An 11500-nucleotide genomic window follows, 5' to 3' on the forward strand; every position below is an offset into this window, starting at 1 on the left:
TATAGCTTCCCTGCAAACGCCAGTATCTTTCAACATGATAACGTAAGGCCGCACGTTACTAACTACACAAACAGCTTTCTGCTAGCCAACAACATCCAGGTTATTGATCGGCCGTTGGAATGCAACACCCATTTATGGCACACTTTACGCACATATAGATCAAGCAAAACTGGGGTTTTATTACAAAAGAATTAAAGAGTTTAGAAGTATAATAATTATGTTTTTATATTAGGTGACAAAAAATCAGAGCATACTGTTCCGGATAAATCGAAAGGAGAACATGCAGAAAAGCTTGTTGACCAAGAAGAGAAAACGGAACTGCATATTGTAAACTTTGATGTTCGGAAAACAGCCGAGATACCAGACGTTGAATGCACACCCATAGGTAAATATCAAGCTGTAACTTTTTCAAACGTGTTACGAAAAAAAGTGTTTATATAGAATGCATGCTGATTTCATGATGCCTATGCCTGCATGTACATAACTAAAATGAGATATTCATGTTTAAGTAACCATTATCCCACATGCTGCCATTTGTATGTATCTTTTATCCTTATTCGTGCTGAAAACTGAGTTTTAGAAACATTCCAGGCATGTAACTTTGATTTGGACACTGCTATTTTCCTTGATATAGTGTGTCTAGCTAATGGTTAAGTAGATGTACATATTTTACAGAACTGACCTGGTACAGACGTGTTGGAAACTGGATATGTGGTTTGGAGAACATGAAGCAGATCAGCGAACATCAGGTAAAATATTCGTTTGCTTGAATATAAACAGTTTTCCCACTTTTATACTACATGTTGTTTCAGTAGCCTGAAACAATAATCTGTCCCAAGACGTTACTACACTGTACTAGTATCGTTATTGACTTAACAACAAATATTTACCTAGGCAAAGTTTCAATTTAGGTCCTTCAGTACAATCTATCGTAGTTTGAATTTGTGACTAATTGGCATATTGAATATGAATTCAACGAATCGTTGTTTTTCCGTATTATGCTAGCTTACCTGAGCTTTGTTCAGGTTGAGCTATTTGTACCGGCGGATTGTCCGTAGCTTCCCATTCATTGGTATTACTTTACATATCTTCTCCCTTGAAAATACTTGGAATTACATAAGGCTGGTCTGTAGCATCTTAAAATGGACCTCTTTCAAGTTTGTTTAAATACTTTGTCTCTATAAGGAGCCACCAAGGAAAAAAAAGAAAAAGAAAACAATTAAAAGCCTTGTTTTCAATAACCACTTACGGATTATCCCCAGTCTGTGTTGACATCATTGGATGGACCATATAATTGTTGTTCAGATTGTTCAACTTGATCCCTTTTTTGTTACCATTTTAGGGGCAACCAGAGCTAGGAGAAAAAAATCTTCAAACTCACTTCTTATGACATTATCTATTATTGCCTTTATCTTTAGGTGGAACATGTTGATATGTTGTGTATTGTGGAGAACAGAAGATGGAAGATCTTGTCTAACATTGCGGCTGTTGGCAGTATGGTTCTGATGGTAGTGATTGCCGTGTATTTTGCTTGAATAATATATCTCGTACGGCATCATTGACACCGCATATCACACAACTCAAGTGGGCTTTCTGTAGGTTTAGTATACTGACTTATCTTGGGACAATGGAGTATCCTTATAAAGTTCGAATGTTTCTCATTGCAGAGTTGGTGCAGCCGTTCTGCGCCTGCGCGGAATTATTATCCATTGGAGCGCACGGCAAAATTACTCATTTTCTGGCATGTCCGCACGCATTTAGAGTATCAAATGCATAATATACTGACTAGAGGTTAGGGTTAGTATCACCATGGTTACAAAATATATACATTTAAGATATTTTCTTTCAAATTTAGTTAATCCGGTATATACCGGAGTCTGTAATATATATATCACAGGTGCACCAACTCTGTATTTAGTCACAGCCATAAAGTTCAGAAAAAACGAAAAGAAGTAGTGAAACGCTAAAGGCAAATCTAGAATCCAATTCATGTAGAGACTTACAGTTTACTTGATAGTAAATTGGACTTTGTTGCATAACCTACTGTAGATATTTACATTCACCATATAAGAGAAATTGCATGAGACTGGGCTTCAATGTCTGGCGTTATCTGTTTCAGTTAAACGTTAACTGAATGACGCGATACATGTAATTTTTACTTGTTAAGTAAAACATACGACACTCATGAGGAAGCATTATTCATTTGCAACTGATTGTTTATGTAAAAATGACAAGATGCCTTCCTGCCGAATATATATATATTTGTCAGTTGGAGTATTCTTTAATATAAAGCAGTGCAGCAATATGGAGGACATTGAACATCAGACATTGAGTAGAATGTCAGATAAACATTTAACAGGATGTAAAATACTGACAAAGTACATTGAACAGAATGTCAAATAAACATTGAACAGACTGTCAAATATTGACAACAAAAAACCGTTTAATGTTCTCCATATGCTCACTGAATAGATTAGAACACTGATACAAACACAATGTTATCTGTAGAAAATCGTGCATGTTTGCTGTATTTGCATATGATGTATTTTTCTTGAAAGATAGTTCGCAGTTGCCTCATTTTGATGCTAGCTAACAAATGCAAGATAACTTACAACTTTTTTTCTGCCCGTAAAGTTTTTTATTTTACATTTCATTATTTAGGAATTTACAGGTAGTTTTGATATACGCAGGTACTAAATTAATCATGCGGTCATTGCCATGATTATGCGGGATTGGTGGTGGATGGTAAGGGAAATGTCAGGAGTGGAGAGCATTTAGGCAGCTGAAAAATTGTGTATCTAGAAATAGTGTCTCAGCAATTTGTCTCCAATCGACTAATCCGTAATATATGCGGATGATTATGGTATGCTAATAAAATAGCAGTTCCGGTAAATGTTTACAGACCCTCTGTGTTGAGAAATAATTTTCTATATTTCCGTGTTATTTTTTCTTTCTGGAAATAAAATCATTTATTTTTACTGAATTTGAAATGTAAATGGCACAAAAAAGAGGCAAAAAGACGTCTGTAATTATGTAACCGTTGTGTTGATTTGTTGTAATGATTAATCATGATTTTTGAAATAGAAATAGAGCACTACAATCAATTTCTGTCTAATTATATGCACTTCTATATGCTTTTGTTTCTTTGTGTGAAATGACACGTACATGTACCTTATGCAGCTATTCTTATATTCAACTCAACTGGAACATCAGGACAGTTAATGACGAATATACACATATTCCTTTCTGAACAATTTGTATCTTTGCCAGCCAGGAAAATGTGTTCTACTAATCTGGCAATATATTGATTTTTATTTCATACCTGTTACAATTTTCTTGCCAAATCACAATTCAGGTACATAGTAATGCAACCTTACCTCAACTTGTATACAGCATAAGCATTTCAAGCCAGTCCTTTCATAACTGGGTGTGATATCAAAATGTATGTAGTATATGTAATGTTCTGTATATGACACCAAAACTATCAGTGAAAATACAGTTTCTGTATATTTGCATACCTTTCCAAAGAAAACATGTCTGCTTTTTATTTTGTATAAGCTTTTATATAACTTATTTAAGCAATGCAGTATTTTAATTTGCACGAAATGCCACTGAATTTATTGTTTTCTTTCTGTACTAGCTATTTCTTGTATTGTGGAAATATATAATAAAAATTTATCGTAACTGTTATGTTTATATATTATCAAGTTTAATTTTTAGATCACCAGAGCCAAAGGGTCAGGGTGAGCTATTAGGATCACTCACCGTCCAGCGTCTGGCGTCCGTTGTCCGTAAACTTTTACTTCAAACGACATCTCCTCATAAACCGCTAGGCAAATTTCATCCAAACATCACAGGAATGTTCCTTGGGTGAAGCTCTACAAAATTGTTCAAAGAATTGAACTCTGGTTGCCATGGCAACCGAAAGGAAAAACTTTAAAAATCTTCTTCTCAAAAACCAGAAGCCCTAGAATTTAGATATTTGGTGTGAAGCATTGCCTAGTGGACCTCTACCAAATTTGTTCAAATCATGATCCCGGGGTAAAAATTGACCCCGCCCCAGGTGTCACTTGATTTTACATAGAAAAATCTTAAAAAATCTTCTTCTCGAAAACCAGAAGCCCTAGACCTTAGATATTTGACTTGTAGCATTGCCTAGTGGACCTCTACTAAAGTTGTTCAAATCATGACCCCGCGGTCAAAATTGACCCCGCCCCAGGGGTCACTTGATTTTACATATGAAAATCTTAAAAAAAATTCTTAAAATAAGCCAGAAGGCCTAGAGCTTAGATATTTCACATGTAGCATTGCCTAGCAGACCTCTACAAAATTTGTTCAAATCATGACCTCCAGGGTCAAAATTGACCCCGCCCCAGAGGTCACTTGATTTTACATAGGAAAATCTTCAAAAATTTTCTAAAAATAAACCAGAAAGCCTAGATCTTAGATATTTGACTTATAGCATTGCCTAGTGGACCTCCTAAAAATGTGTTCAAATCTTGACCACCCAGGGTCAAATTGACCCCGCCCCAGGGGTTACTTGATTGTACATAGGGAAATCTTCATAAATTTGCTTAAAATAAACCAGAAGGCCTAGATCTTAGATATTCGATATGTAACATTACCTAGTAGACTTCTACGAACTTTGTTCAAATCATGACCCACGGGGTAAAATTAGCCCCGCCCCAGGGGTGACTTGATTGTACATCGGAAAATTTTCCAAAAAAATTCTAAAAATCATCAGTTTGACATTTGAAACATGTAGCTCATATTACTCTGGTGAGCGATCCAGGGTCATCATGACCCTCTTGTTATATCTTGCCATGAAGACAATGAAAGTGGTTCTATATAATTTTACTGAAATTACCCTTTATCATAATAATACACTTGTATGATATGTGACACTTACAATTACTCCTGCGGCTTGATCTATTGGGTTGTAGAGTCCGGATATATTATCAAGCCTGCTATTGTAAAGTCCTCCATTTTCAATCAAGTGCGTCTCAATAGTCAATAGAGACTGCCATTATGCACTGTCAAGTCCACCTAGCATCCATTGTGCGCCTCATTTGCCAAGAAAAAAACGCCACCGTGCACACTCATGTCCGCCTCGTAATCCATAACTAAGTCCGCATCCTTTGTCAGTAAAGACCGCCTTACAGTCCATAGCTTTGTCCGCATCCATGGTCAATAAAAACTCTCCATCATGCACTCTCAAGTCCACAATGTGCATATCCGTTTTCATTAAAGAACACCAAAGTGCACTGTCAAATCCGCCTCAGCATTCATTGCCAAGTCCGCATCAAACATGTTCAACAAGCATATAATTATGTCTACTGGGAAGCCAACTGAGATTACATGTAAAAGCTGCAATGTATTGAAACCTAAGTATTCCTAAAAGGCATCTTACAGTGCGATGTTGCGTAGTTTATCGATTTGTTGGTACTGATTAAATCTCCTAGTCTAAAACTTGGACAATAATCTGTTGTGTGATCTGAAGCTAAAATTCATGTTGAGAATCTATTTACACTACACCTGCGCATGGTAATTTGATTTTGTTGACTACTAATACTAAGAATGTACATTACGTTAACCGATATGAAGATGGACAGTGGAGTAGCAACAAAATGAGGCTTCTTCTAAAATTTTTGTTAAAGATTTGGTCACGTTAAACACACAAGAAAATGTGTGTGAAAATGTTTCTCCTTAAAAGTATTACGTTATGTTATGGAGAGTCACGTCTCAAAAAAATAGCGTTTTCTATGCAAATAATATAATATGAAAATCTTAGAAAACCACTACTTTCAATATTACACATAAAGTTATACAGTAAGGCCATAAAGGGATGTAATCATCGACAATGGATTTAATCATACTTTATACTGTGCTAGTCAAATCTCTAACCTTCGGCAAATATATCAGAAACCAATTATAGAAAATAGGTTTTAACAAGAAATATAGATATTTATGTTCATAACGAAAAAATGTGGCAGCCACATTATAAACAAAGGAATTATGGACCTTTAATGTATACCCTGTACTTCTCCTACTGTTACGTTGTGTATTCGATATCTTCTGCTTTGCTCCTTGCAATGAATTGTTGTGTTAGTGTTATTTAAAGTTGGAGCTGCAAAACCGCAGGATACAAAATTTGTTGGATATTTCTCTGTTCTTGTCATTTGGGACAATATGGAAAACATTTATTTTAAATACAGTTTTGTATATATTCGGTACTTATATAGAGTTGAGCTTTTTAGCTCACCTGAGCACGAAGTGCTCAAAGGTGAGCTTTTGTGATCACCCTGTGTCCGTCGCCCGTCGTCCGTCCGTCCGTCCGTCCGTCCGTCGTCCGTCGTCAACAATTTGACTGTTAACACTCTAGAGGTCACATTTTGGCCCAATCTTAATGAAACTTGGTCAGAATGTTACCCTTAATAAAATCTTGGAAGAATTCGATATTGGGTCATCTGGGGTCAAAAACTAGGTCACCAGGTCAGTTCAAAGGAAAAGCTTGTTAACACTCTAGAGGTCACAATTTTGGCCCAATCTTAATGAAACTTGGTCAGAATGTTACCCTCAATAAAATCTTGGACGAGTTTGATATTGGGTCATCTGGGGTTAAAAATTAGGTCATCAGGTCAAATCAAAGGAAAAGCTTGTTAACACTCTAGAGGTCACATTTTTGGCCCAATCTTAATGAAACTTAGTCAGAATGTTACCCTTTAATATAATCTTGGACGAGTTTGATATTGGGTTATCTGGGATCAAAAACTAGGCCACCAGGTCAAATCAAAGGAAAAGCTTGTTAACACTCTAGACATCACAATTTTGGCCCAATCTTAATGAAACTTGGTCAGAATGTTACCCTTAATAAAATCTTTATTGATTTAGATATTGGGTTATCTGGTGTCAAAAACTAGGTCACCAGGTCAAATCAAAGGAAAAGCTTGTTAACACTGTAGAAGTCACATTTATGACTTTATCTTCATAAAGCTTGGTCAGAATGTTAATATTGATGATCTTAAGGTCCAGTTTGAATCTGAGTCATGTAGGATCAAAAAGTAGGTCATTAGGTCAAGTCAAAGGAAAAGCTAGTTTACACTGTAGAGGCCACAGTTATGACCATATCTTAATGAAACTTGGTCAAAATGTTAATCTTGATGATCTATAGGTCAAGTTTAAATCTAAGTCAGGTGGGATTAGAAACTAAGTCACTAGGTCAAATCAAAGGAAAAGCTTGTTAATACTCTAGAGGCCACATTTATGAATGTATCTTCTTGAAACTTAGTCAGAATGTTAAACTTGATGATCTTTAGGAAAAATTGGAATCTGGGTTATGTCGGATCAAAAACTATGTCACCGGGTCAAATCAAAGGAAAAGCTAGTTAACACTTTAGAGGCCACATTTGTGACCATATCTTAATGAAACTTGGTCAGAATGTTAATCTTGATGATCTTTAGGTCAAGTTTAAATCTGGGTCAGGTGGGGTGAAAAACTAGGTAACTAGGTCAAATCAAGGGAAAAGCTTGTTAACACTTTAGAGGCCACATTTATGACTGTATCTTCATGAAACGTAGTCAGAATTTTAAATTTGATGATCTTTAGGTCAAGTTCAAATCTGAGTCATGTCGGGTCAAAAACTAGGTTGCGGGGTCAAATCAAAGGAATAGCTAGTTAACATTTTAGAGGCCACATTTATGACCATATCTTACTGAAACTTGGTCAGAATGTTAATCTTGATGATCTTTAGGTCAACCGGTCAGGTGAGCGATACAGGGCCTTCATGGTCCTCATGTTGTAAAGATAAAATACATTCAGTATTTATAAATTAATGTCCTGTAAAAAACAAATCAATATAGAGAGATAATAACTAATTAAAATATCTGGAAGAGTTATGACCCATGTACAGTCCAGTTCTTCTAAATGTTCTCTATCACTGTGTGTAATTTGCATACATTTCCTTTAGAGATTGTATTTCTGAACCCCATACCTCGAAAATGTTGATCACAAAACCACAATGGTGAAAGTCGAAATCCCGATGGCGAAAACACGAAACTACGAGTCATATCATCATGATTCCTGAAAAGTTTGGATGAAACTCACTTAGCGTTTTCAAACGAGATGCCACGTGATGTGAACTGACAGACGAACGGACGACAAAAAGAATGAGGTCATCTCCTCTCTACGCAGCATAAAATGTTTGGACGACATAAAACTTTGACATAATTTTATTTACATGCAGGCTAAACTAGCTATTCATAAACGTGACTTTAAGATAAGACAGGGACGAGGGTGAAATGTCACTAAAGTACAATACAGCTTGCTAAAATTGAGGACTTAAACAGTGAAATAAGTTAACATTTGCCACACGAACTTAAAAGAAGAAAATATGCATTCTATGCACTCTGAACTGTAGAATATCTTTTTCCGTTGCAAAACTTTTCGTCTGATATACTAATTTTGCGTATCATTCCAGAGAGTGCCAATGGTGGTTATAGCAACTTTTTATCATTTTGTTACTACATCATCGTGTAATTATTATCATAAATACTATTAGGGTTATCATTTTGTTACTACATTGATATCATCATCATAATATTTCCCTTCTTCTTCTTCTTCTTTTTCTTCTCCTTCATCTTTTTATCTTTGTAGTTATTATCACTATCATATATCTTTGTATAAGGAATGCTTAATTAAACTAATACACTCGTTCATTTTTCATTTGCTATTAATGTTACGCACTTGGGAAGGGCCGACTTCTAATGTTGCAATAACTTGTAGCCCAACCCATTTGCTTTTGTTACTTATTATGTATATGTGCTATGTATTATGTGTTCAGAAGCAATAAAATATGATTAAATCAAGCAACTTTTTACTTCGATTTTATATAGATTATAGCTAAACTGATCATCTGATGTGTTCTGTTTTCTATTTTATTTCTAAATGGAAATTTCAGTCATTAGATATCAATTTAAACGCAGTTTTGACTGTATGATTCTTACAAAACTTTCAGGGTCTTTTATTTGCATAGAAAAACAACGTATTCAGGTGAAAAATGTTTGTTGAAACAAATAATACGTCCCACGTTCAAAATTCAAAATGTTCCTTGAACCATTTCTGACAACATGATGTATAATATTAACTAGATTATTTAAAATAGATAAATAAAGAAGACATTGTCGTCTCGAGCCCTAATACAGAATTGACGAATTGAGCAAAAGTTTATATTAAGAGGTGGTTACCGCGGCCAACACACCGTATCGTCATGTGAATGAGATATTGACGGACTTACCCACCATAAAAACTTTGGAGATGCCATATGACATGCAATATATCAGCCTGAGTTTAAAACCTTGGCGTAATAAGGCGCTTTAAAAAGAAACGTGCACAACGTATTTATAAAGTTTTTTTTTCTTTTTGTTTTGTTTTCACAATCATTTATATAGCTCATTTAACATTTGGACAGCACACAGCCCATGCATCAGTTGGTGCCACGTGACACGAGTATGAAGGAGAGCACCGCATTCCTCCTCTCCCGCAGTGAATCGGGTTTCTATTACTGTCCAACTCGGGCTCTCCGGATTTGCAGTAATTTGCTGTAAAACAAACATTGTATGTTTAAAATTCACAAATTTCTGTTTTCTTTCACTTAATAGAAATTTTTTTTTTATTTTGTTTATAGGAAATATTCCTAAGGAAACATGGACTACAAATCTGTTGTAATTATAGTATAGTAATTGTAACAATGAACACTCACGGCAGCAAACAGCGTAGGCGTCATTCGGAGCTATTTTACAAGAATAATACTGTGGACACGGTTGTCCACCCAGACCACAGTAAGCGCCTGCCTTTGGGCTTCCGTACGGGCAAGGATTCACTGACTCACATTCTGAAATATTTAAAAGCATTAACCAAACTAACACTTTAGCACGTGAGAATAAGTAATTTATGTCGTAACAAAAAGTATGGGTAGACGTTAATTTTTCCAGAAAAAAATGTTGCAGTTTGCAATTTGAATTGAAGAAAGCTTAAATTTCACATTTGAGATAGTGTCACTTGCAGTTCATTCCACGAAATATTTACTGTAAAGCAAATAGGTGTTGTGAACCGGATGACTACTCCATAAGTATATTTTCCTTGAAATATTTTATCTATATAGTTAACGTTCTGTAAACATGATTTTCTGCATAACTATTGATAATCCTTGTTGATAGTAGCACTCATTGTTTACATACAAAATGAAATATGTTAAAAATATACACTATCCACACTGCCGATGGCTTCCCAAACACTAATTTTATTTGTGTTAATTATAATGTTACTTATAAGTCATCTTACTGAAGATATCATATAAATGCCAGTATGTTTGTCTGTCCGTGTAAGGTAAATCAAAAACCGTTGCACATTTTCAGTCTTCCAAAAGAGTACAGTTCAAGCTACTTCAGTACTGACATAGACAAATACAGAATATTTCAAATATGAAAAAAAAATTTTTGTTTCCTACCTTTCAGAATTCCTAAAAGACAAACAGTCAATGAAAATATTATAAATGGTTTTAATTCCATGATGTGAACTAGAAACCTGTGAACCGTCTGTATGATTATTCCTTATCTATCGCACTAAAGACCATGCACCTGTCACTATGTATACTATAAAGGATTGTATAGTCAAATTCAAAATGACCTTCCTGAAAATATTTATAATGTACGATCAAATCTACTATACTTACATTTACCGTGTGTGTTGTAGAGGGAAGGACTCAGTGCCCTATCCCTTTAACCTACCGAGTATACATTTTACGAGTTTGTCAAATGACGCTTCGAGTATTTTCAACTCGCTTCGCTCACATATAATTATATTTTTCTAGTACACATTGTTGTTTAGAATGGGCATTTGGAAGCCAAATTTTAAAATTGTAACTATAAAAGTGCAATATTGCCATGTACATACTGGTAAGGTGTGATTTAATTATGTACACTGTGATTTTTAATGATATTTTATTTCAGTTCTTGTGCTAATGACCCAGTTAGTCAAGTTTAAAACTTCAGCGCTTGATGACTGTACTCATAATCTTGGTAAGGGATTGTCAAGATCAGAAGTCCAGTAAGCAGTTGGCGAGAGTAGTTAACATAATGTCATAATGAGACTACAAATTTGTCCTATTTCTTTAATTTCTCTTACAAAATATATTACATCTCTATGTAAACTTACATCATATAGAAGAACAAGATGGTTAGCGAAGATGTAACTTATCTATAGGCATTGTGCAGACTGTCATTCTTTATCAATAAATTGACTCTTATGGTGAAATATGTGTTTTTAAAAGATAACAGTCGTTGATATTTATCGATAACTTTGAATTTAAAAGAACATATGACTTTTTCCATTTGCATATCGTTACATGTGCATGTATATTAATAGTTTCTCACCGTAAGCGAACTATGCTTACTTTTGTCGATAAAGACTGCGTTTATATGATATAAAACCGGATGTCGATAA

General features: G+C 35.0%; 2 protein-coding genes across 5 annotated transcripts in view; one reads left to right on the forward strand and one right to left on the reverse strand.

Annotated features, from left to right (window-relative positions):
• Window positions 1-3684, forward strand: part of LOC123542727 (sodium/glucose cotransporter 4-like) — a 51207-nt gene extending 47523 nt beyond the window's left edge. For all 4 annotated transcript variants that reach the window (XM_045328745.2, XM_045328822.2, XM_045328898.2 and 1 more), the window contains 3 exons: window positions 233-385; window positions 676-749; window positions 1419-3684. In XM_045328745.2, coding sequence (XP_045184680.2) covers window positions 233-385; window positions 676-749; window positions 1419-1535 — 344 coding nt within the window. In that variant the 3' untranslated portion in view covers window positions 1536-3684. The remainder of the gene's footprint in view (window positions 1-232; window positions 386-675; window positions 750-1418) is intronic.
• Window positions 3685-9394: 5710 nt separating this feature from the next.
• On the reverse strand, window positions 9395-10661 carry LOC123542655 (uncharacterized). Its single transcript, XM_045328638.2, has 3 exons — window positions 10506-10661; window positions 9759-9890; window positions 9395-9597 (listed from the first exon to the last, which is right to left on the reverse strand). The coding sequence occupies exons 1-3, from the start codon at window positions 10564-10566 to the stop codon at window positions 9449-9451; spliced, it is 342 nt and encodes a 113-aa protein (XP_045184573.2). The 5' UTR covers window positions 10567-10661; the 3' UTR covers window positions 9395-9448.
• Window positions 10662-11500: the final 839 nt, after the last annotated feature.

This window comes from Mercenaria mercenaria, chromosome 15 (assembly GCF_021730395.1).
Source record: "Mercenaria mercenaria strain notata chromosome 15, MADL_Memer_1, whole genome shotgun sequence".
In the NCBI taxonomy this organism is placed as follows: Eukaryota; Metazoa; Mollusca; class Bivalvia; order Venerida; family Veneridae; genus Mercenaria; species Mercenaria mercenaria.

Bases quoted from the DNA above. Each gene is read 5' to 3' on its own strand.
- LOC123542655 (XM_045328638.2), bottom strand. From the start codon at position 10,566: ATGGAATTAAAACCATTTATAATATTTTCATTGACTGTTTGTCTTTTA. The intron at 9,891-10,505 runs GTAGGAAACAAA...TAAATATTTCAG, and splicing joins TCTTTTAGGAATTCTGAAAG to AATGTGAGTCAGTGAATCCT. The intron at 9,598-9,758 runs GTGAGTGTTCAT...TTTGTTTTACAG, and splicing joins CGCCTACGCTGTTTGCTGCC to CAAATTACTGCAAATCCGGA.